The sequence below is a fragment of the Lipotes vexillifer genome, unplaced genomic scaffold, assembly GCF_000442215.2.
Source record: "Lipotes vexillifer unplaced genomic scaffold, Lipotes_vexillifer_v1.1 scaffold1272, whole genome shotgun sequence".
NCBI lineage: Eukaryota > Metazoa > Chordata > Mammalia > Artiodactyla > Lipotidae > Lipotes > Lipotes vexillifer.
In genome coordinates, this window is record NW_006779909.1 from 627,235 (window position 1) to 654,298 (window position 27,064).

General features: G+C 45.3%; 1 protein-coding gene across 2 annotated transcripts in view; it reads right to left on the bottom strand.

The window, feature by feature from the left end:
• APBB2 (amyloid beta precursor protein binding family B member 2) overlaps positions 1-27,064 on the bottom strand; it is a 384,765-nt gene that overhangs the window by 58,038 nt on the left and 299,663 nt on the right. For both annotated transcript variants that reach the window (XM_007453040.1, XM_007453039.1), the window contains 2 exons: positions 13,561-13,707; positions 10,330-10,457 (listed from right to left, as the gene is read on the bottom strand). In XM_007453040.1, the coding sequence (XP_007453102.1) occupies positions 10,330-10,457; positions 13,561-13,707 (275 nt within the window). The remainder of the gene's footprint in view (positions 1-10,329; positions 10,458-13,560; positions 13,708-27,064) is intronic.

A 27,064-nucleotide genomic window follows, 5' to 3' on the forward strand; every position in this document is an offset into this window, starting at 1 on the left:
ATGTGGGATCTTCCCGGACCGGGGCACGAACCCGTGTCCCCTGCATCGGCAGGCAGACTCTCAACCACTGCGCCACCAGGGAAGCCCTCTCCTGATTTTTATAATCTGTTACAGTTGACCCAGGGTAATATTTCAAGGAAATATTAATTCTTAATAAAAGTATTGCCCCTGGGGACAAGGCCTGACAGTTCTATGAAAGCACCTTCACATCTCTGCCATCCCAGCAAAAATCCCCACTGCAGATGGAGACGCTGGGACACTAAGTCCCCAACACCAGTGCCAGGGAAGAACCATGATTAAACTGCACATGGTGGGATTCCTATACCAGTATTCCTTCCCTTGACCAACCTGGCTCTCAAAACCTTGACATAATTATATGTGGTGAGACTCCCTGTGTACCACCCGATGTTCTCAAATTCATCTTCTCCAGTAACCAACTGTGCACCATGATATTGTAATACAATAAGAAATATATATTTGGTTTTCATCCATGATTCCTGACACAAAGCTTCCAAGACCCTTGTAATTTCCTGAGTGGTAGGAGCATCTTCTGTTATAATATTTGGTCTTAGACCCTGGCTCCTGACACAAGAGTTTTTAAAACCCTTGGACCCTCCAGAATGACAAGAGTACCTTTTTGCACATTAATGAGATGTCTGGGGGCCCTTACATAGCTTCAGTGTGAGGGCTGCTCCCAGAAAGACCCAGGTTGTGATTAAAGGTTTGCAACTTACAGTCTTACCCTAACCTCCAGGGAAGGGAGAAGGGCTGGAGATCGAGCTAGTCACCAACAGCCAATGATTTAATCAGTCGGCCTATGCAATGCAACCTCCGTAAAAACCCTAAACAATGGGGTCAAGAGAGCTTTGGGGGTCGGGGGTCGGTGAACACATCCAGGTGCCAGGAGGGTGACATACCCAAACTCCGGGGACAGAAGCTGATAACCCTTCTGGACCTCACCCTTTGTGCTTCCTCATCTGGCTGTTCATTTGTATCCTTTATAAGAAACTGGTAACAGTAAGTAAAGTGTTTTCCTGAGTTCTGTGAACCATTATAGCAAATCATTGAACCTAAGGAGAAACCTCCATGGGAACCTCTGATTTATAGCTGCTCTCGGGCAGATGTAGGGGTGGCCTGGACTTGTGACTGGCATCTGAAATGGGGGCAGTCTTGTAGGGACTGAGCCCTTAACCTGGGCGGGGGGAGGGGTCTGGGCTAACTCCTGTGTCAGAATGGAATTAAATTGTGGGACACCCAGTTGCTGTCGGCAGAGACCTGGAGAGTTGCTTGGTGTGGAAAACCGACATTTGGTGTCAGAAGTGTTCTGTGAGTGAAACGAATCGGAGCTGCATTATGCTCTCAATCACTGGATTCACCAGGAAGCCCAAAATCTCAGATGATTGCATTTAAGTAAAAGAGTTCAAGGTGATAATATGTGTAAGAAAAACAGTGACTATCCATTCATCTGCGATAACGTAAGGCTTTTAGCAATTTATCAAACACTTAATCATTTGTTGAGTATATACGACAGGCCAAGCGACCAAATGATGCTTTGGGGTACAACAGTTACAACTTCTTCTGCTCTCTAAGACACGAATCCATGTCTGCGTGGGTCATTAGGTTTCTTCTCCGCTGACACTACTCGTACTTCTGGTTTCGGAAGGCTCTAAGTGTTCCAAGAAGACCGCAGTACTTTCAAGACCCACAGAGAATCACTGGAGCCTAGTATGATGGATCACCCTCATGCTACATCCAGAATGGGCCATCCCTCACCTGGCTTGGGACTCAGGGGAAGCGTGAGATGGAATTTGCTCAGGGATCATCATCAGAATTTTTTGCTGTTGACAGACAATCTCAAGCTCCCAGGCTACACCGCCTGGTGCTGAAACATGCTTATGAGAAACAATGGATTATGCACTGAACCAGCTATCAAAACACAGGATGCGTTCTTCAGAAGAAACTGTTGTCTTCATATATCCACTAAGGAAGGACCGGCTTGAAGACACTCTCAAGGCATTCCGCTGACAGAAACTTTTCTTAGACAATCACTTACAATGTCTTTCCTTACAGGTTATTCTAGATTGAAAGTATTAGCAAGCATCCCAGCATGATTAATAGAAGGCAAGAAGGCCACTTCTATAGAGATAAAATATAACTACGGTGTAAGTCAGCAGAATGGTCAAGTAAATCCTGATGCCTCTGCTTATCATGTGTCTATATTAAAAAGAAATTAGCTCTAGAGGTCAAGATAATACTGGAACATAGGGAGAGAATTACTGCTCTCTCCCTGAAGACTTTTCTCCCTGAGGCAAGGCAGCATATACCTTAGATTAAAATTTTAGCAGATCTTGGGATTCCATCAATCTTTCATTACTGGCTGGCTCAGAGAACCCTCTGACTACATGTCATTAGGAAGCTCTCCATCCTCCCTGTGAAGACCCGCCTCCCTCCATCACTCCTAGGAAAAGAAACAGTGGCAAAGGGAAAATAGAGATAACTTTCAATTAGATCAAAAACCAAGAGGCCCGGGACTTCCCTGGTGGTACAGTGGTTAAGAATCTGCCTGCCAATGCAGGGGACACGGGTTCGAGGCCTGGTCCGGGAAGATCCCACATGCCGCGGAGCAACTAAGCCCGTGCGTCACAACTACTGAGCCTGCGCTCTAGAGCCCGTGAGCCACAACTACTGAGCCCGCGAGCCACAACTACTGAAGCCCACATACCTAGAGCCCGTGCTCCACAACAAGAGAAGCCACCGCAATGAGAAGCCCGTGCACCGCAACGAAGAGTAGCCCCGCTCACTGCAACTAGAGAAAGCCCGTGCACAGCAACGAAGACCCAACGCAGCCAAAAATAAATAAATAAATTTATTTTAAAAAATGTGGATATTGAAACATTAAAAAAAAGAACAAACCAAGCGGCCCACTATTTCTAAAACCCTGTCACCTAAAATAGAACTGCCCTTTATCACTGGCAACTTCTACCAATTTAGAAAGGACGTCTCCTTGGCACACATGCTGTTGTGTCACCACAGTGTGCAAAGCTGAACATAAAGAACAGCTCCACTCACTTGCTCTCCTGAATGCCCTCCTCAGGGCAGGCACGCCCTCATGCTGCCTCCTTTAGTCAGTGCTAATTCCGTTTAAGGGTCAACTCGGGAGCGTGCAGGCAGGAGACAGGAACCACACCAGTTACTGGGACAGAAAGATCATTTAAAGACCTGTAACTACAAAACTAAACAGGGAATAGGAAGAAGTCATCATGGAGGCAGCAATTGTAAGAGGGGGCTGTGACCTGGAGGGTGGAGAGAACAAAGGGCAGAGGTTGGAATTATCAAAACCTAGAAGCTTGGAGAAGCCTCATGGTGCAAAACCTCTGACACTGAGGAGGTGGTGCTGCTGGGCTGGTGTCTCTAGACTTGAAGCAGGGTCGGGACTCAGACCTTTAAAGAGGGCACCCCAGCCAGTGGCACTGGTGGCTCTGAAGAAGGGGAAAGATGAACGGTTCTGCATTTCTGTGAGTGCTGGGAAAACTGCGTGAGAACTGACACAACGGGATGAAGAAATTGTTCTAGGATGACGCTCACAGACACAGGAAGCAAGTTCCTCCTTCTTCCTGCAGCCTTGCAGCCCCCTCTAGTCAGAGTCTAACGAGCAGCAAACTAGAGAAGCAGAAACGCTTTTGCAGAGTCCCAGCTCCAGTCTCACAAAGCGAGCAGAGAAGGGTGGGTTTGGAGCTGAGGGACAGCAGCTTAATAACTGGCACAGGAAACAATAGGTCACAGGCTGGGAACACTGAGGTGATTCCTTTTCAGACTGTGTCAGAGGCTAGTTGTTTCACCTCCTCTTTTTTAATAGCGGTATTAACTTGGCAATTGTTGGCCCAGCTAGAGACTCCATTTCCCAGAATCCCTTGCAGCTGCATACGGCCAAAGGGATATGAACAGAATGTGGGCATAATGTTATGTGTGCAAGTTCCAGGTCCCCTTCAACTTACAGACAAGTCCCCTGGCTGGTCAGAATAGGAAGACACTGGAAGGATGGCAGAACAGTACTTGCCTTTTCCACAGACTTTCTACAGAAGCCACAATGACTGCCTCATTCTATTCTGAATGCATGTTACTGTAAATGCTCTTTCTGGAAAGAACCAGGCCATATTGGGTCCTCCACATTTGGGTCCCCTATTCTTTTTTTCCTTTCTTTAAAAAATTTTTTTTAATACATTTATTTTATTTTTATTTATTTTTGGCTGTGTTGGGTCTTCGTTGCTGCACACGGGCTTTCTCTAGTTGGGGCGAGCAGGGGCTACTCTTCGTTGTGGTGTGCGTGCTTCTCATTGCGGTGGCTTCTCTTGTTGCGGATCACGAGCTCTAGGCACGCGGGCTTCAGTAGCTGTGGCTCATGGGCTTCGTTGCTCCACGGCATGTGGGATCTTCTCAGATCAGGGCTCGAACCTGTGTCGCCTGCATTGGCAGGCAGATTTTTAACCACTGTGCCACTAGGGAAGCCCATTTTTTCCTTTTTAAAACAACCCATTGAAGATGGAAAAACCATTTTCAGCTTGGGGCCTTATTTTGTCAACCTCTGCTTTTAATTCACACCTGTGGTTTCATCTCCCCAAGGAAAGAGACCAGGCCTCAAGTGCAGAGTTCTCCGTCTCCCTGCTGACCCCAGGTCATTTGAGACCATCCATTATCTCTTGTCAGATTAACAGAGGAGCTCCTATTTGGACAGAGGACAATTCCAGGAGTCTGTCTTTGCCCAGTCACAACTAGATGGGTCACCTAAGGCAAATCATCCCCTTCTGTCCTCAGTTAATCTCTAAAATAAAGAGGTTGAAAGACAGTGGTTAAGAAACCACCTTTTACATTTGAAAGCCTACAAATTACAGTTTTGCATATTCTGACTAACCTCAGTATTACAGCCAGGATGCCCATGCACCCCCCAACCCCATCCCAAAATTAAGCATTTTTTTCAAAAGAATCAACACAGAACAACACTGGCAGGAAAACAAAAGCATGAACTATGTGTGGCAGTAGATTTCTAAAGCAGCTTAAAACCAGGGGCTTGGGCTTCCCTGGTGGCGCAGTGGTTGAGAGTCCGCCTGCCAATGCAGGGGACACGAGTTCGCGCCCCAGTCCAGGAAGATCCTACATGCCGCGGAGCGGCTAGGCCCGTGAGCCATGGCCACTGAGCCTGCGCGTCCGGAGCCTGTGCTCCGCAATGGGAGAGGCCACAACAGTGAGAGGCCAGCGTATCGCAAAAAACAAACAAACAAAAAAAAAACCCCAAAAAACCCAGGGGCTTGGTGGATAAAACCAGTTGGGAATATCCCAAGAGAAGAGAAAACGAAAAAATATTCAGTGCACTTGAGACTTACTATGTTATTTAGATAAAAGTTCCTGAGATCTTAACCAGATAAAACAGTTAAGTCAAAGATAAACAATTGGAAATTTATGAATAATCTATCACACAGTAAGATTTTATTAATAATTGTTCATCAAAAGCAGAAGAGACACATAAAACACCTTCTCAGAAGAGAAGTTCTGCTACACAAACTATAAGCACAAACAGTATCACAGGGTCAACATTTAACCTGCATAAGAAAGTGCTTTTTAAAAAGCGCTTGTGCACAATGGCTGTGATGGCTGCTTTTAATTATAAAGGAATTTTACCTTCATTAGAGCAGGCCCAGTGGGGTCTCCACTTATAATGGTTATTTATTACAAGGAATTCCAATTTTTCCTAAAGACAAAAACAGCAATCTAGTGTTGCCACTAATTTAATGAGTTTATTGACCAGAGCATTGTTTCCCAAAGTGTGTTCCATGAGACTGCATTTCCATGAAGAAAAGGGTTCCAGTCCACATCAGGACAGGAGAACCTCCTAGAGGGTCCAGAGCAGAGGGGCCTGATGCACTTGGTTTAACCCACTTTCCCAACTGACCCTAGATCCTTTTTCTTTTTCCTTTCAAGGAAAGTCTATGAACATTTGACCTGATTAGTGCTCCATGGTACACCGACCTGGGAAATCCCACTTATGGGGTCTGAAACCCTGGACTATACCATCCACCCACTTTCCTTTCTCATGGGAAACAGACAGGATTAGCAGATTCTATTGCCTATTGGCAACGTACAGAAGGATCTGTGTGCCCCTTCCCTTACCTGTCACAAGAGGCAAGGAAAGTCCCAGTTTAAAGTCTCCTATGTTCAGAAGTTATGTCTGCTTGCTATTGATATCTCTTTTAAAAAGAATAAGGAGAGTGCTGCTTTCCAGGGCCGAACGAATAAATAGGAGAGCTGTGGCCGGATTAGCACAGCCCCTGAAATTGTTGTGAAATCCCTCCCACCCCATCCTTGGAAGGGCAGCCTGCAGGTCCGTAGAGACAAGATGAGAGATGGCACTGTGGTCACCTGCCCTAGTCACTGGCAGGAAAACCCAGGCAGGGCCTCCTTCCCACAGGGGTGGAAGCAGAGCAGGTCAATCTGGGTGCTCCCTGGTGCTGCCTCTGATTGGAAATACAAGGCTCATGAAACCCCTTTCACCAGTTCCATCTCTGGGAGCCTTGACATTTATCTCACTGTGATCAAAAGGAACCCAAGTAGGAGGAGGGAGCCCTCCCTTTGCCTGGCAGTAATGCACATGGGCTCCAAGAAATGCCATAATAAAGGCAGGCGTGACTCTCAAGAACAAGACAAAAACTTCAGCCCAGTCCTGCAACCACCAGCACCCCACAGAGAACCACCGTCTGATGCGATGGTGACTTCTCAGCCATTCATAATAAGAGGCTTCTCCAAATCAACCTGGGGGATCGGTGGGGTGTGTCACAGCTGGATCATCTCCTCACCCAAAGTAAACTTACTCCATAAGGAATTTCTTCAGAGCAAATCAAATCCACTTGAAAGCCTTAAGAAAATGCTAAGCCCAAAACAACTTTATAAATCCTGAAATTACATGGCTCAATGAAGCACTCTGAATTTCAAGACAGACTGTGCCCTTCAAGCCTCTGGTATACATACTTTTCATATTCATTTTAACCACATCAAGAAATTCCCTAAGAGGTTCCATTTTCTCGGCAAGGGAGGTTACAAAAGAGAATGTGAAATGGACTCATTTTCTCAAGCAAAATGAAACACTTTTATGCTTTATTCATGCAAAGTGTAAACTCCTTTCCTTTGCGGCATTACAAATTGAATTTGCTCTTGTAAATTGCTGTAAGAAAAAAAAAAGGAATCAAGAGCAAAAGAAAGTATTAAAAAAAAAAAAGCAGGAATACAAAGGCCTTCTTTTAGAGAATGAAAACTCAGGGGTCCAGTGGGAGAAATACAACCTTTCCCTGACAAACATACTTTTTAATTTACTGTTTCTAAAAGCAATCTAGCTCAAGGGCCCCCAACCACTACATGAGCTTTCTGAGGTCCTGACAGCTGATGCAGAACCCTCAGTGTATTTCTAAATTACACTTATCTGCTAACATTGAGTAAGAATAAGAAATGGTTTAAAAAGCATGAGTGGGCTTCCATGGTGACGCAGTGGTCGAGAGTCTGCCTGCCGATGCAGGGGACACAGGTTTGTGCCCCGGTCCGGGAAGATCCCACATGCCGCAGAGCGGCTGGGCCCGTGAGCCATGGCCGCTGAGCCCGCGCGTCCGGAGCCTGTGCTCCGCAATGGGAGAGGCCACAACAGTGAGAGGCCCGTACCGCAAAAAAAAACCCCCAAAAAAACAAAAAAAAATGAGTAACTCAGCCCACATTTCAAAAACATAATCAAGGCAAGGTAACCTGATTTACACTGATATCACTGGGTGGCAAGGCGAGTGGCTCTTCCTGCTTTGTAGGACAACTGAACTCAGTGTCTGAAATAGCCTCTCGCCCTCTGTTATCAATGATAAACTGTCCTCGAAACCTCCCAGAGGTCTGACCCCTCCCTCATCCTCCCTGTCTTTGAAAGGGAGCCATGTAATTAGCTGTCTCTGCTAGTGGATGTTGCTTTAACGAATCAAGAGCTAACATTCATTAAGCATTTTCCACATCCCCCATCAGTGGGCCAATTACTATACACACAGAGGCACATACATACACGTGCTTTGTCGTCCTTATTATCACCCTCTTTTCACAGATGAGTGAAAACTAAGCTCAGGGCTTGAATAATTTTCTCAACTGGAATTTTTAAATTTTTTTTAGCGGTACACGGGCCTCTCACTGTTGTGGCCTCTCCCGTTGCGGAGCACAGGCTCCGGACACGCAGGCTCAGAGGCCATGGCTCACGGGCCCAGCCGCTCCATGGCATGTGGGATCTTCCCGGACCGGGGCACGAACCTGTGTCCCCTGCATCGGCAGGCGGACTCTCAACCATTGCGCCACCAGGGAAGCCGTCAAATGGAATTTAAATCATATTTTCTCCCTGAACAAACAGCATTTGGCCTTACTTTAAAGAGTTGGGGTGAACTGAAAACCTCATCTATGAAATCCACTCACAAGCTAACCTTAAAAAAACACAACCCCATCCAGTTGTGGACGTATATCATGATCTTCACCTTGGCTCCTGTCTTGAAAACAAACTTGGAGGACAGGAAGTAGGGAAGGATTAAGTATCTTACACTCTTCCATCAAGGCTAAATGTTTTTAATGATGCACGAACATCCTCAGGTATTTTCCTCTGTAAAATTAATCAGTTCACGCCAATGCATCAACTCCAGTGCTTCAGCTCTGCTAAGCAACTGAATGACAGGTGTGGATGCATAATCTATCCACTCATTTCCCCCCAAAGCACCTGGTCCAGCTGTCACCATACATCACTGTTACAAAAGCTCAAAGACACAGCTGTGCTCCCACAAAGGTTTATCCAATCAGCTGTCAGAGGACATTGCAGCTCTCTCTTTTGCAGAGCATTTCTCACCTGTGATTCCAGCAAAAATGCTTGCTCTTTGATGAATGCTTAACCACTTTCCTTTCAGGCTTAGGACTTGGAACTGAATCAAAAAACTATCAAATCCACTACTGCCCATCTTTGGGAGACAAAGGATGGCGAAGCCAAGGCAGAGCCACCTAGGGGATCCCATGACCCAATAAGCCAGGATGCCCAGGAATGGAGCCACCCCAAGGGAGCAGTCTCTCTGTCGTCTGGGATTTTCAGCAGCTTCTGCAATGCTCTTGCCCCTTTTCAACAGAGCAATAAATAATCATCCTATAGCTTGTCCCTAAATGCTAGCAGATCCTCGGGTATACCTCGAGAGTTGACAAAGATTAATTTAATTCAAGAGTTAGATGCATTTCCTGTAGCCCAATTACTTAATAAAGTATCAAAGTATGATGCCTGTGATTACTGTCACTTTATTAGTTAGAATATGTACTTGAAAATCAGAACTTCCTTGTTTCCAGTCACTGGAGAGCAAAAAATTCACAACACATCTATTAAGAAGTACTTGCTGGCAATGACAAATATTCAGTAGAATTTCAGAAAAATACACATCGAGTGGAACTTTGGTATGACCAGACATTTCAAACGTTAAAAGAGTTCAGCCATCTTCAAACCCCAGAAGTTCCTTATCAGCATGAGTTAATGATCTAAAGCTTGCGATGTGGATAAACAACAAGGTCCTACTGTATAACACAGGGAACTATATTCAGTATCCTCTGATAAACCATAATGGAAAAGAATATGTATATCTATGCATAACTGAATCCCTGTAGTTATACTGTACAGTGTGAATTTTGCTGTACAGCAGAAATTAACACATTTTAAATCAAAAATAAAATAAACTTAAATAAATAAAACAAACAAAATAAAACAAACTTAAAAAATAAATAAAACAAAATAAATAAAAAATATAAAAAATAAAATAAAAAAAAACAAACTTAAAAAAAATAATAAAGCATGTGATTAAAGGCTGTACAACCTCTCCCTTCCAACAAGCCCTCTACAAAGAAAATACCAATTGCATCTGAAATAGCTGAGACTCAACTTTAAAACAGACTGCAGAGAAGACAAAAAAAAAAAAAAAAAAGGTGGGAGTTCAGAAAGCCTGGATGAGGAGGGAACTTAGATGAATGAGGATGAGCGGGGGGTTGGGGGAGAAATACATGGAATCAGAGGCAGGATCCAGAGTTGACAAAAGGTTTGAGGTACAGAAACCAGGAAAGGAAGGGGCTCGGAGGGTTGATGAGGCAGGGATAGAGATGTGCTTTAAGTTTTTACATATCTATAGAGAGTCTACTGTCAAGTTTCACATTCAGCAACATGCAGTAACAGTGAGGCCCCGCTTCAGGGTTAAGCTAAAACTGGGGCACCGGGTGAGGTGACAAAGGACAGCGCTTGCCCGGGGCACTCACCGGCCGTTGTCGCGGCCCACGCCCCACACGCGGATGCTGGCGATGGGCTGCGTGTGGAGCGCGCTGTGGTCCATGGGGTCCACCAGGCTCAGCGTGTCGTTCTCCAGGACCAGGTACATGTCCTTCCCCTGGGAGTCAACGAGAAGACAGGTTACCTTCCTCACGAAACCACACGTCCTCGGGATGTCTGTGGCTACCTGGGGGTGTCGGTTCAACGATCAAAAATTCACCCTTGTAATTTGTTCTCCTAAGGGAGAAACATCCCCTCCTGATTAAAAGATTCATAAATCTTTCACCTTCCCCTCACATGCCCAATTTCTCTCTCCTTCTCCAAATCCTCTGAAATGTGTCCCTGGCCTGCTTTCTAGCTGGCTCTTATCTTTAATTATTTACACTTTGAATCTTTACTCTAAGAGAAAAGGCTAATGGCAGGATCCCTGGAGAATCTGGCCTCTTACTGACTCCAAGTCTGTCATGCTCTCACAACCCCTCTGTCCCCATTCCCTCCCCTCTGGCCAGACCCTACCAGGCATCTCCTTGACGCCCTTCCCAGGTCCACAACAGGTCTGTCTCTTCTCAACTTTTACACCACTTCTTATCTGTGTGATCTGGCTGGTAAACAGCAGGCACAGCTTTGTGACACTTCTCGGTGCTACAATAGCTAATGCTGAAGTGACTTTATCACATCTCAGATGTTATGCGACAGGCTTCAGGTTCCTTGACTCATGAGTGCTCTAACCTGCCTCAGAGCTTGGTTTTATTATCTGTGATTAGTGGATGGGAAAACCGAGGCTTATAGGTTAATTTAAGTAACCTGCTCACGGCCTAACACAGAAGCCGCGAGGCCTTGAGCTGCGCATGTGCTCTTGTGATACCAACACGGGGGAGGCTGAGGTTTCTTGCATCACTCGTTTTCGGGTTTTGGTCTCCTGTCTCCCCACATATTGGCTCTTTGAGGGTAGGAATGCTATTAGGCCATCCAACTTCACTCCCCTTGAAAATCCTCAGGCATAATTTTAAGAAATTATTAAACTGTCCACCGAAGGTCACGGTCAGCCCAGATGCTGTGGCGTGGACGCTAGGGCGGTCTAGCAAGGCAGCAGAGTGAGGCTTCCTGGCAGATCTTCAAATCCAAAGCAGGACAGATGCTCCTTGGTCTGGTTTTTGAGAACGATATTTTAGGTCCCCATCAAAGGTTCTCAGAGGAAACACAAGCTCTGCTGCCGAAGTGGCAGACATGGGTGTTTCAGTGCCTCTGCTAGTCAATGTCTAAGCCAAGCGTCTACAGATGAGATCCAGGATGAGCTGAAATCATCCCCCTAACCTGCACTGAGCTGGGTGGTGCATTTCTTTTGGATTGATTCAGCTTAGAAACCACAACTGGTCCACACAAAGGCAACACAGGCCATCTTCGTCAATGACCTCTGTCGACAGTCATTGTATTACTGGACAGAACCGGTGACAGCTGCCAGCTGGTCATCTGAAGTGAGAATGGTTGGCTGAGTGTGCACTATCCCTGAATGAAAATGCATCGCGGCTTCTGTTGAGTTCATTAGGCACACTCGTGTCTTCCCATATGTGCCCTTTCCCTTTTCTCATGAACACTCAGCAACTCCTGGTTGACCACTATAAAGTCTTGCTAATTGGTTTTTGTAACCCAAACGACCAATGCTTATGCAGGTGTCATCTAAAGATGGGACACTCATCTGAAAGTCATGACTTTATTTTCAGTCAGCTGTTCAACAAACCTTTAAGGAGTTGTGCTGTGCGTGCTGAGGCATGGCAAAAAGTCACAGCTCATAACCCTAAACACTGAGCTGTACTTTATATACTATGAACTAGAAACACTGCCTGAAGAATTTATCGTTTCAGAAGAAGAGGAAAGAACTGAGAAAAATAGGAATGGCCTAGCGGGGGCTAACTGGGTGGGAAGGCATAGCAGATTTTCAGGCATTGCTGGCCCATCCAAAGCTTTCTTTCCTGCTGGAGTTGTGCCAATTGGAGACTCCTTTAGAATCTTACTTAGCTCTTCTAAATACCTGGTGGTATTCATTAGTCTCTCAAACAGCAGTATAGATTACGCCAGCCGTCCTTCTAAATCCTAGATGAGATCTATGCCTTTGGTAGAACAGCATTTTGAATGAAGGAGAGAGAAGACAGATGGATAATTTGGTGGGAGAAATAGGCCTGGGTATTGGAAAGCTAATGCAGTGAAAGGATAATAGAGGCAAATACCAAAAAAGTGTCCTTTTCTTGGCAGGAGAAAATTCTTCCTCCTCTCCCCCCATGCCTGGGATCTAAAAATCTGGTTGGGATGCAGCTCAGCCCCACTCTAAAGCAGATGGACTCTACCATGCGGAGCCTTGGGAAACTACCTCCTGCTATGACAGTGCTGCTAGGACAAAAGGTGACAGGGGGTCCTAACAGACCAATCAAAAAGCAAACTTTCGCTGCCAATGCTCTTAACTGGGGACTGATCAAGTAGAGTGGATTCACGCGGACTGCTATCTCGTGATGCTCCCAATGTGCTTGTTGTACAGGTCTCAGAGCTTAGTAGGAATATGGCTTTTCCAATTTCATGTGATTTTTATACAAATTTGGTTTTTTTACTCATTACTTTCCTTTCTGAAATGATCTCAACTAACATTTCAAGTTGGAATTGCTTTGTTCTTCACAGTAAGAAAGAATACACAGGTATCAATTCCAAGATTCATGTACGAGGTGGATTTTCAGATCACAAATAAAGAAGACTGTATTATAAAAGGATGATGCGTCAACTTTTAGAGAAAGGGCAACAACATTTTGGGGTGTATACGTGGGGGTCACGTTCCCCTTTGAGAATGTACTCTGAGAGAGGCATGGGTCTTCTTCCCAGAAAACTGCTCTTGTAGACTGGCACATCCAACTATGCATGGAGGTTAGGGGGTTTCTGGGCCCTTAAGTCCATCCATGGATCCTTGGGGACTCAGGATACCAAAGCAGATCCTGTCATTTAGACACTGAGAAATGCCCTCTCCCAGGGCCCCAGTCCTCAACGGGCTCTGGCAGGGCTAATAGGTAAATCACAGGTGCATCATGTCTACACCAGCTGCCTTCACGGGAAAGTGACCCCGATAAATACCTTCATCAGCCCTCAGTACCAAATCTCTTGGCTCTCAGAGCTCTGGGGTTTCGTGAGGAGCAGTGGAATGCAAGCAAGTCTGCCATTAATTATTTTCACCTGTTACTTACCTCTCCCCAAATGCCGACTGTATCACGGATGTCATTTTTGCAGTAAGAAAGCTGCCTGATGCAGTTGTTGACGGCAACACTACTCTTGCCAGGGGCGAGGTCCTCCTCTGCCATTTCCACCCACCCCAGAGAGCGCACAGCAAAACACTAGGAGGAAAGTCAGAGAACAGGAGATTACTCACTGGCCACAGGTCAACGTACCTTAAAACCCTTACAAGGTGTACTCAATGCGTCTTTAATTACTACAAAATGTTCAATCATCTAATTTAGCAACGAATCCTAGATTGTTGGAAAATTAAATTGTGGCTATTTTTTGCTATTAAAAAAATGTAGTAGGACTTCCCTGGTTGCGCAGTGGTTAAGGATCCACCTGCCAATGCAGGGGACAGGGGTTCGAGCCCTGGTCTGGGAAGATCCCACATGCTGTGGAGTAACTAAGCCTGTGTGCCACAACTACTGAAGCCCAGGCGCCTAGAGCCCGTGCTCCGCAACAAGAGAAGCCACCGCAATGAGAAGCCCGTGCACCACAACGAAGAGGAGCCCCCGCTCTCCGCAACTAGAGGAAGCCCGCGTACAGCAACGAAGACCCAATGCAGCCATAAATAAATAAATAAATTTAATTTAAAAAAATGTAGTAATAACTATCTTCTTGCCTAGCTTTCTGTGTGTGCATGTGTGTGTGTGCTTGTGTGTGAGTGTGTTCAGGTTTTTTTCTTAGAACAGATTACTAGAAGTAGAATTACAGGCTAATGGGTATAAACATTTCTAAGCACCTTTATCTAGTATAGGCAGGTTTTTTTTTTTTTAATAGTAAGAAATGTAACCCCTGTGAAATTTGTTACTTGTTAAGCACCTGGGAGAAAGAATTAGCTACATGTTTGTCACTTGTTTCTAATAACAATGAGGCAAAATGTATTCTCTAATAACCAGAAATGAAAAAAAAAGAGGAGGGAAAATGTGCTTTCAGGATAATAGGTCTCAGCATTTGTTACTAGCACCAAATCCTGAAAGCCTGCAGAATGGACGGACTTGTGAGATACCTTAGAGCACAAATTCCATTTATTCTTTTATCATTTAGAGATATTTGAGATCACACTCCTTGTCTTTTAAAAGTTCAGGTGTTCAATTTTAAGAAATATAGAAAGTATCTTATCCATATTGTAACAAGCAAAAAATCCAAAAATTTATAAAGAAAGAAGTTCCTGGGACATACGAGGGTGATCTGGCTAGAGCATCTGCCTAGCTGTTCATCAGCAGGTTTACCAGGTGGCTGGAACTGCGGTTTCTCACCGCGACCTGTGACCCGGGTCTCCTCCTGAGCTGCACATCAACTGAAGAGATCACCTTTTAAGGACAGGAGGGCAGATAAGGTGCCACACTTCTGTGGAGCCAACAGACTGTTTCTCAAAGAGTGTCTTCTGAAGTTCCCCAAAGTGAACTTCATAATACAATGAAGAAATGCAGCCAACTGCCCCAAAGCGACCACATTCATTCTAGTTCAACCTTCTCTGTTTCAGACCCCACACCCAGACTTGGTGCCTCCTTCCTGAATTGCTAATCACACTTTCTCAGGGGAAAACAAAACACGAAAAGACCAAAGACAACCCAGTTACGCTAACAGAAGGTGGATCCTCACGTCCTAAAGGGAAGGACCGAGGTACCTGCGTCACCGCCCGGAGTGGAACGTTTCCTGCTCACTGACGGTGCACACGATGCCTTTTACAAATACACCAAAAAGAGAAGGTCATCCCTACAACAACTGCGAAAGCTACTCAGGACCCCGTGTCCTGGGGAAAGGTTCTGGCAGATGTCCTCACATTTCACGTGTTCATGCATTTCTGTCGGAGAGAAACTGCCCAAGGGGAAGAGGATGCCACAGGTGCAAGGGCAGCCCCTTACCCAGAACTTCACCGGGCTCACAATGCCACAACCCAGCCCTCCCCCGTCATTTTCATCTTGTTATGTACCACCTTGTAATGGAAAAACGCAGCTTTTCCACCTTTACCAAAGCACCAGTAGGGTGTCCGAGAATTCAACTCAATTCTGACACCATCCACCTGGATAGAGCGTCAGATCCTGCAGGTTAAGGGCTCAGTTCTACAAGACTGTCCCCCCAACAACTGCCCGCCCCACCTCCTGCCTCCGCCAACTTCAGATGCCAATCCCAAGTCCAGGGTGTCGCCTGTACTTCCGGCCGACCAGCTATAGATCGAGGTTCGGATGACCCCCTTCTTGAGTTCAATTAATTTGCTAGAGTGGCTCACAGAACTCAGAGAAACATTTTGTATACCAGATCACTAGTTTATTATAAAAGGACATAACTCAGGAATAAATAGCCAGAGGGAAGAGATGCACAGGGCAAGGTATGGGGAGAGGGCCCGGAGCTCCCATGCCCTCCGCGGGTGCCACTCTCCCCAGGATCCACGTGTTCGCTGGCCTGGAAACTCTCTGAACCCTGCCCTCTGGGTTTTGTGGAGGCTTCGTTATATACGTGCGACTGATTAAGTCACTGGCCACTGGTGGCTGAACTCAACCTCCAGGCCCTCTCCCTTCCCTGGAGGTGGGCATGGAACTGAAAGTTCCAACCCTCTAATAAAATGGTGGGCTCCACTGGCAACTAGCCACCATCGTTAGGTGAGTTCTAGAAGTCACCTCATAGGTATTTATTCATTTAATCCTCTCCTCAACGCTGTGAGGTCAATACTAAGTTACTGTACCCATTTTATAGAAAGGAAAGTGAGTGAAGCACAAGGCTGATAAGCGGTGGACCTAGGATGCAAGTTAGGCAGTGCAACTTCTGTGCCCTCACTCTTAACCACTCTGCCATATGCCTGAGAGCTTGCTGGAGGGACAGTATCCGACGGGGCTGGGTCCACAAAAGAGGCACAAGAACACAGTCAGTGATGTCAATTCAGTTTGAGTGTACCTGGCCCAAGAGCAGGGACAGCCTAAATTATAATCTTAGCTCTGACTTACAGGTACTGTGATCTTGGCCGTATAACTTACAGAGTTCCAATTTTTTTCTTATTTGCAAAAATGGGAATAATAATGATAGTTAACTCAGAGGGTTCTTACAAGGAGAAAACAACATAATACAGGCAGAAAACCTAGCACATAGAAAACACTCCATGAGCATTGCTGAGTGAAAGAGCAAATGAATATAGTGTCCCATACATCTTAAAAGGAGTCATCAAAGGGGGAAAATGAAAGGAGATTTGAAATCAGCGCGACCCTATGCTCCAATTATCCTCAGGATGGTTCTGATTTATCTTTGTTGTTCTGGAAAAATTATTAAGGGCAGCTCCTTTTACTCTTAAAAGTGTCCTAATTTGTATAATAAATTATTATAATTACTCTAGCCAAAATTCCGGTGACGAATCTGGTAAAGTTGCAGGATACAAAATTAATGCACAGAAGTCTCTTGCGTTCCTATACACTAATGACGAAAAATCTGAAAGAGAAATTAAGGAAACACTCCCATTTACCATTGCAACAAAAAGAATAAAATACCTAGGACTAAACCTACATAAGGAGGTAAAAGACCTGTATGCAGAAAAACTGTAAGATACTGATGAAAGAAATTAAAGATGATACAAACTGATGGAGAGATACATCATGTTCTTAGATTGCAAGAATCAATATTGTGAAAATGACTATACTACCCAAAGCAATCTACAGATTCAATGCAATCCCTCAATTACCAGTGGCATTTTTTACAGAACGAGAACAAAAAATCTTAAAATTTGTATGCAGACACAAAAGACCCCAAATAGCCAAAGCAGTCTTGAGGGAAAAAAACGGAGCTGGAGGAATCAGACTCCCTGACTTCAGACTATACTACAAAGCTACAGTAATCAAGACAATATGGTACTGGCACAAAAACAGAAACATAGATCAATGGAACAGGACAGAAAGCGTCAGAGATAAACCCATGCACTTATGGTCAACTAATCTATGACAAAGGAGGCAAAGATATACAATGGAGAAAAGACAGTCTCTTCAATAAGTGGTGCTGGGAAAACTGGACAGCTACATGTAAAAGAATGAAATTAGAACACTCCCTAACACCATACACAAAAATAAACTCAAAATGGATTAGAGACCTAAATGTCACACTGGACACTATAAAACTCTTAGAGGAAAACATAGACAGAACACTCTTTGACATAAATCACAGCAAGATCTTTTTTGATCCACCTCCTAGAGTAATGGAAATAAAAACAAAAACAAATGGGACCTAAAGAAACTTAAAAACTTCTGCAAAGCAAAGGAAACTGCAAACAAGAAGAAAAGACAACCCTCAGAATGGGAGAAAAAATTTGCAAATGAATCAACAGACAAAGGATTAATCTCCAAAATATATAAACAGCTCAAGCAGCTCAATATCACAAAAACAACCCAATCAAAAAATGGGCAGAAGACCTAAATAGACATTTCTCCAAAGAAGACATACAGATGGCCGAGAAGCAATGAAAAGCTGCTCAACATCACTAATTATTAGAGAAATGCAAATCAAAACTACAATGAGGTATCACCTCACACCAGTTAGAATGGGCATCATCAGAAAATCTACAAACAACAAATGCTGGAGAGGGTGTGGAGAAAAGGGAACCCTCTTGCACTGTTGGAGGGAATGTAAATTGATACAGCCACTATGGAAAACAGTATGGAGGTTACTTAAAAAACTAAAAATAGAATTATCATATGACCCAGCAATCCCACTACTGGGCGTATACCCAGAGAAAAACATAATTCAAAAAGACACATGCACACCAATGTTCACTGCAGCACTATTTACAATAGCCAGGTCATGGAAGCAACCTAAATGCCCATCAACAGACGAATGGATAAAGAAGATGTGGTACATATATACAACAGAATATTACTCAGCCATAAAAAGGAACGAAATTGGGTCATTTGTAGAGACGTGGATGGATCCAGAGACTGTCATACAGAGTGAAGTAAGTCAGAAAGAGAAAAACAAATATCGTATATTAACACATATATGTGGAACCTAGAAAAATGGTACAGATGAACTGGTCTGCAGGACAGAAACTGAGACACAGATGTAGAGAACAAACGTATGGACACCCATGGGGAAAGCGGTGTGTGTGTGTGTGTGTGTGTGTGTGTGTGTGTGTGTGTGTGTGTGTGTGTATGATGAATTGGGAGATTGGGATTGACATGTATACACTGATGTGTACAAAATGGATAACTAATAAGAACCTGCTCTATAAAAATAAATAAATAAAATTCAAAAAAAAAATTCCAGTGAATTCAGCCTCTGGCATAGAAACCAAGGCTTGGATGGGATACTGAGATATGCCCAGGTGGAAATGGGGTTCAAGATCAACAGCAGCTGCTGTCAGTACAGCATCCTGGTGATCCTGGTGGGGGTGAACCCTAATACACCAGCATTACTGTGGGATGGTCCTATGCCCTAAAACTAGAAGCCAGGAGCACATTTCCCCACTTTCTCTAATAGCCTACTCGAGAGTCCTACAGCCTGTGAAGACTCAAAGAATTTATTAACAATAAGGAAGGTGAAAAAGAATACTGGCTGCATAAAAAGAAACGAAATTGAGTTATTTGTAATGAGGTGGATGGACCTAGAGTCTGTCATACAGAGTGAAGTAAGTCAGAAAGAGAAAGACAAATTCCGTATGCTAACACATATATATGAAATCTAAGGGAAAAAAAAATGTCATGAAGAACCTAAGGGTAAGACCAGAATAAAAACACAGACCTAGTAGAGAATGGAGTTGAGGATATGGGGTGGGGGACAAAGTGAGACAAAGCGAGAGAGTGGCATGTACATATATACACTACAAAACGTAAAATAGATAGCTAGTGGGAAGCAGCCGCATAGCACAGGGAGATCAGCTCGGTGCTTTGTGACCCCCTGTAAATGGTTATGAAGAACCTAGGGGCAGGACAGGAATAAAGACGCAGACGTAGAGAAAGGACTTGAGGACACAGGGAGGGGGAAGGGTAAGCTGGGACGAAGTGAGAGAGTGGCATGGACTTATATACACTACCAAGTGTAAAACAGATAGCTAGTGGGAGGCAGCCGCATAGCACAGGTAGATCAGCTCGGTGCTTTGTGACCATCTAGAGGGGTGGGATAGGGAGGGTGGGAGGGAGACGCTAGAGGGAGGGGATATGGGGATATATGTGTACATATAGCTGATTCATTTTGTTATACAGCAGAAACTAACACACCATTGTAAAGCAATTATACTGCAATAAAGATGTTTAAAAAAATTTAAAAATAAAAAATAGAATGTGAAAAAAAAAGAATACTGGCTGCTTTTTTGTCCTTGAGTCCAAGAATACATGGATTTCAAAAAACAAGAGCCCTCACAATATGATTAATTTTCCGTATGTAATTTAGTATCTGATCTGAGAAGCTTCACCACTGGTCCCTACGGACAAAGGAAGGGGAAACGGGTTTATGGAGGGGAAACTCCACTAAGCAGCGAGCTCCGTTTCCTCTCAAAGAACCAAGCGGCAAAGAGCAACCTGCGCTATCTGGTGCTGCCCTCGTGTGGCTAGGAAGGTTTATAACCAACACCACTTTTCCTTCAACTCGGGGATTAGAATCAGCTCTGTGAATAAACACTCATTTCAGAGAAGAGGAGCTCAAAATATTCAATCAAAATATGTAATCAAATGTTTAATCAATCTGACTTTTCAAATACCTTTTTCTTTTTAAGTTACCTGTTGGTCATTTTATTTATTTTTTTAACATCTTTATTGGAGTATAATTGCTTTACAATGTTGTGTTAGTTTCTGCTGTATAACAAAATGAATCAGCTATATGTACACATATATCCCCATATCTCCTCCCTCTTGCATCTCCCTCCCACCCTCCCTATCCCACTTTTGTCAAATTTGCAAAAAGTATCAACATTTGTACTTATATTAATGCTCATTCTTCAATAGCTCTTTACCAAAAGGGCAAAAATGAGTAACGGATGGTTCAGGGTCTGGACTGTGTCATCAGATGGATCTAGATTCAAGTCATGACTTTGCTACCTACCAGCTGGTGACTTTGGGGAAGTCACTTAGGTCTCTAAGGCTTCGTTTTTTCATCTGTAAAATGGGAATAATAATAGTACCTATACTTTATAGTATTGTTGTTGGACTAAGTGAGATAATGCAGGTAAAATATTTAGCATAGTGCCTGGCATGTAATAAGAACTCAACAAACATTTATTATGCTATTGATAAATTTTAACTTTTTCTCTATGTGTGGATTTTAAAGATTTCTCTAGTTTAACAGATCTCAGCCAAAGCTAAAACACCCAGAGGGCTTTGTTAAAACACAGAAAACTGGACACCATCCCCATCGTTTCTGATTCAGCGGTCCCTAAACCTGTATTTCTAACAGCCTCCCAGGTGACAGTGAAGTTGCAGGTCTGAGGACCACACTTTGAGAACCACTGCCGTCCACAGACGGCCCCTTCCTTACTCAAAGTCATGCTGTTCCTACGACTGGTCCTGAAGGGCGAATCTGGCAAGTTAGTTAACCTCTCTGTGCCTCAGTTTCTTCGTCTGTAAAAGGTGGATACTAAAAATCCCTGTCTCACAACAGCCTACCTATGCTGTGAGGATGAACAGGGCAGGGTTTGCCGCTGTGCCTGTTGCTGCTGTTAGTTATTACGAGCATTTAGGGAACCACGGGCATGGCTGAACTGGGAGGGACCCAGCTCTTGGCTTGGGGCTTCCTTCTCTCCCACCGGTTTTCTCTCCCCCGCACTGGAACCAACTATCATATCCTGGTTGGAAACCCACATCCTGTTTCAACTTCTGTTTCTTTGAGTCCTCTATTAATAGAGACTGATGCCTGGGGAGAACCTCTTCCTAAGACATGTGTCGAGGGGTAGAACTCAGTGCCAAGCCTTGGTTTCCAGGGCCAGACAGTCCCGGGTCCACATCCCCATCAGTGGGAGCTCAGCCTCCACGAACCTAAGTTTACTCAGTTGCAAAATGACAACAACCGTAAGCTCAGAGCACTTCTGGGAGGGCCAAAAAGCAAACGAGGAAGGTCAGGGCTGGGGCACTGCAGGCCCTCAGCAAATGTTCCCTCTCCTCTCTCTGGCTGCAGGAGACCCTCTCATGGCCGCCTGTGTTCTCCCACAGGCCTTCCAATTCTCCTTGTCCGAGCTTCGACGAGGTCAAGCAAGATGAGAGCCTGCTGGCACAAAACTGGGGACCTCGTTCCTGGACCACGAGGTGGGGCAGGGGACGGAGGAGGGGAGAGATGAGGGAACTGGAGCTACTGGAGCGACAGTCGGACACAAACCTTGCCTTCTCCCAGGCGAGCCAGCCTCCGTGCACGGCACCAAAGAAGATACTGCTCAAACGAGCGCAGTCTGTGAAATAGCGCATTTGAAGCCCAGAACATGGTCGGTGCTCTACGTAACTGCGGAGGGATGATGACGAAAAAGTAAACGATACCAGAATTGACAGCGACACTAAACTGCAGGTATGAAAAAACTAAGAAAATTTAAGAGAAAAGCTACAATTTGGTCTAGCACTACAAATGTAATCCTAATGAACACTCACTTATAGGAACTGCTTACCATTTAAGCCTAATTACCCTGCAGCACAATAACAACTGTGCCTTCAAGTCAACAAACGTTTACTGAGTGCCTATCAGTTCCTGGAGACCTAGAGAAATGAGTGTGACGCAGGGTAGACACAGAGCGGGAATCCACGACAGGCAATGAGAAATAAGGGGATGCAGAGGCCCACGTGTGCATTGGCTGCTCATGGAGGGGGGAGACTTTTTTTTTTTTTTTTTTGGCGGTCCGGGGGCCTCTCGCTGCCGTGGCCTCTCCCGCTGCGGAGCACAGGCTCCGGACGCGCGGGCTCAGCGGCCATGGCTCACGGGCCCAGCCGCTCCGCGGCACGTGGGATCCTCCCGGACCGGGGCATGAACCCGCGTCCCCTGCATCGGCAGGCGGACTCCCAACCACTGCGCCACCAGGGAAGCCCGACCATCCAGATTTGCCAAGAAATAAGGCAGCCAGTAAACAAAGGGCTGTGACCTCAAATGACTTTTAGAGTCTGTTCTAAAAATGCATAGGCTTTTCGAGGTTCAAAATATCTTCCCTGGACATGGCTTCCGTAATGGGGAGGTCTTTAGCAAATCAGAGTTTGTGGTCATGATACATAGGAATGTAGATCATTGTCATTATGGACACAGTTTGAAATAAAAGTAGGCTTCATCTGCTACTGCTTTTCTTTGAAACACAGAAATGCTTTCTAAATCCAGCATCTCAATGGGCTCGGCCAGAGAGGTGCCTGGGGACTCTGGAGTGGAGCATGACCCAGTTCTCCATCTGGCTGAAGCAAAGAATCAGCCTGATTAATTATTCAGCACGGCAATGACCTCGGCGGCCAGGGAAGACCCAGAGAGCATTTCTACACTGACCCCAATGAGCACTTCAGCTGTTCCTTCTGTTTCTCCCCAGGCTGTCTGCAACACGGTGAGCATTCGGGCAGAAAACAAGACACCTGGCCCTTTGGGGCACTGGGCCCGCAAGTGCCATTTACTTAACTCTCCCTCTTTCCTATTTTTCAGAATAAGATCACCCTACTGGAAAGATACATCCTATGCTGACATCCTATGCTGACAGCTTCAGCTACAAAGAGGACAGCCATCATAATAACTACCACGCATGTGGCACTTACAGCGTGCCAGGCACTAAGGACTGATCCATAATTGAAATATCGTCTACAATGCCCGCCTCCCTGCCTGCCTGCTCCCCTGGTTCCTGGTGGTCAGTTCACAGAGGGGGGTTCCCAGAGGGGGTCACCACTGTCTCTAGTAAATAACAGGCTCTGTTCCTAGTAAACACTCTGGAAACCTACAAGGTCAGAGGGCAGGAATACCAACCAGATTCCCTATATTCAGGAAATGCTCAGAGCATGTGCAATGACAGGGACTCAAAGCTAAATCATCTAATGGAAGAAGGGGAAGATGCACCACAGTTTAGAAGCAGTGCCCGTAGTCATCTCTCATGCACAACGTGGAGCCATGCAGGTTTCTGAGATTTAAGGCTTCGGTGACTTTAAATCCTTAAATGAAAACGTAAGGATTCTTTCAAAGCCCTGTGCCTTGATTTCTCCCTCTCTGTGCCATTCCCCAAGTCAGCTCCTGCCTGCGATGACTATTCCGCAACTGCTCCTTCTGCTTTATAAAAACGCTTGCTGACTCGCCACTCTACCACATCAAGAAAAGCAATCATTCTGAGATTTACCGGAAACGAGGTTTGAACCACTGATGTGCTGAAGGGCATGCACAAGGGCAGTCACACTGGGAGGACCGAGATCTGATTCTGCATGACTTTAAATATTGAACAGTCTCTGGGGTGTCTCTGCTTCCTCACGCCTCCTCACTGCACGGTCTCTTTGGTGGATGAGCTAGTCCAACTGGGCAGAGCTGTAGCCTGGGTTCCTCCTCTCCCCTCAGGTTGCGGGGGGTGGGATTCACGCTGGGGAGTGGGACGGTGCCAGTGCACTGGGTTTTGACTTTTAACTTAAAACACACGTTTGAGCAGCACTGAAATCATGACACCAACAGGTCTTGCTTTTAATTTAAGACATAAGACATGCATTTTTGCACAGCAGTGAAATCATGATATCCATATGCCTTAAGCATATTTCTAAGTGTTTATTATTGTCCTAAACACAATATTCTCACTGCAGCACTATTTACAATAGCCAGGACACGGAAACAACCTAAGTGTCCATCGACAGATGAATGGATAAAGAAGATGTGGCACATTTATACAATGGAATATTACTCGGGCATAAAGAGAAACAAAACTGAGTTATTTGCTGTGAGGTGGATGGACCTGGAGTCTGTCATACAAAGTGAAGTCAGTCGGAAGGAGAAAAACAAATACCATAGGCTAACACATATATATGGAATCTAAAAAAAAAAAAAGGTTCTCATGAACTTAGGGGCAGGACAGGAATAAAGACGCAGACGTAGAGAACGGACTTGAGGACAGGGCGGGGAGGGGGAAGGGTAAGCTGGGATGAAGTGAGAGAGTGGCATGGACATATATACACTACCAAATGTAAAATAGACAGCTAGTGGGAAGCAGCCACAGAGCACAGGGAGATCAGCTCGGTGCTTTGTGACCACCTAGAGGGGCGGGATAGGGAGGGTGGGAGAGGGGGAGACGCAAGAGGGAGGAGATATGGGGATATATGTATACATATGGCTGATTCACTTTGTTATACAGCAGAAACTAACACACCATTGTAAAGCAATTATATTCCAATAAAGATGTTAAAAAAAAATTCTCAGTAATGCTTAGGTGAGGGGATTTCAGAATGAGAAGGAGGAGGGAGGGAATTTGCATTTATTGTGTTCCTATGATAGAGGCTCTTTATTGATTACCTAATTCAATTTAGTTTAATTCTCACAATGAAGTGAATGAGATTCTACCCATTTTTGAGAAGACGAAACTGACTCCTAAAGGAACCCTGGCAAGTTTAAGGCTTCATAAAACATTTTGGAAAATCTGACTTTGCGGCACTGTGGTCGTCACACTTGATGCTAACACTTGTGAATGTGGTGGTGAGGAGGGGGTTGAAGTGGGCGAGAAAGAGGTGGCGGGCAACAGTGTCACATGCAGCATTTATTACGGGTGTCTGTGCACACATTACACAACGAGTGGGAAAAATCCACTTCTCCTTTACTACTCACCCAGAACGCTTCACTTCTGACCTTTCTAGTCACCAAATGTGAGGGGGGTTTTCCCCACTCCAAGCAAGTCTCTGCAACACCAGCTGGGTGTGCTACAATTTAACTCAATCCTGACACCATCTACCTGGATAGAGAGTCAGATCCCATAGGTTAAGGGCTCAGACCCACAAGGCTGCTTGCCCCACACACCCCCTCAGACACCAACTGCAAGTCCAGGTTGTCACCTGTGCTTCTGACCAGCCAATCGGCTACAAATTGGAGGCTCCCATGACCCCCTCCTCGGGTTTGATTAATTTGCTGGAGTGGCTCACAGAACTCAGGGGAAGTTTACTTACTAGCCCACCAGTTTATTATAAAAGGGTATAACTCAGGAACATCCAGATGGAAGAGGACAAGGTGTGTGAGAAGGGCGTGCAGCCTCCAGGCTTTCTCCAATCATGCCACTCTCCCAGCACCTTCACGTGTTCAACTCAGAAGCTCTCTGAGGCCTGTACTTTAGGGGGTCTTCATAGAGGCTTCACATGATGAAGGTATGATCGATCATTAACTCCATTTCCATCCCCTCTCTGGAGAATGGGGGTAGGACTGAAAATTTCAAGCTTCTAATCATGGCTTGGTCTTTCTGGTGACCAGCCCCGATCCAGGAGCCTACCTAGAGTCACCTCATTAGAACAAAACACACTGCTATCATCCAGGAAATTCCAAAGGATTTAGGAGCTCTGGGTCAGGAACAATGGGCAGATACATGTGTGTGTGTGTGTGTGTGTGTGTGTGTGTGTGTGTATGCCACTTTCTTTTACATATTTAATCAACTCATGGCAACATATGAGATAGATGTTATTACTATTCCTATTTTACAGATGAGGAAACTGAGGCACAGAGTGGTTGTTATGGACTGAATTGTGTCCTCTCAGAATTCATATATTGAAGCTCTAACCCCCAATGTGGCTATATGTGGACACAGGGCCTTTAAAAAGGTAATTAAGATTAAATGAGGTCATAAAATGGGCTTAATCCAGTAGGACTAGTGTCCTCATAAAAAGAAGAGACGCCGGGAATGTGAGCACACAGAGTAAAGACTGCATGAGGACACAGTGAGAAGGTGACCGTCTGCAAGCCAAGGAGAGAGGCTTTGGGAGAAACCAAACCTGCCAGCACCTTGATGTTGGACTTCTAGCCTCCCGAACTGTGAGGAAATCAATTTCTGTTGCTGTAAGCCACCCAACCTGTGTGGTATTTTGTTATGGGAGCCCGAGTAGATTAATACAGTGGTGTATACAAACCTAAGGTAACCAGCTAGCATATGGTGGAGCTGGCATTCAAACACAAGTTCACGTACTGACAAATCCCTGTCAACACGCCATGCTGCCTCCTAGCAGCCGTAACACAGCTGGTTTTCGTAAAGGGAGGGTGGGGGGCAGGCATACCTCACTCTACACCCAGGGACCTCAGAGAGGACCTATAACCCCTCCCTCAACCTGACACACCGTGCACATGTGCACATGCCCTCCCCCAGAATCTTAAGTTCTCAACAGCTAGACCAGGCTGAGAACAGAGGCCAGGAGTCCTGGTCCCACTCTAAAGAGGCCCTGGAGAGGGGCTTCCCTGGCGGCGCAGTAGTTAAGAGTCTGCCTGCCGATGCAGGGGACACGGGTTCGTGCCCCGGTCTGGGAAGATCCCACGTGCCGCAGAGCGGCTGGGCCCGTGAGCCATGGCCGCTGAGCCTGCGCGTCCGGAGCCTGTGCTCCGCAACGGGAGAGGCCACAGCAGTGA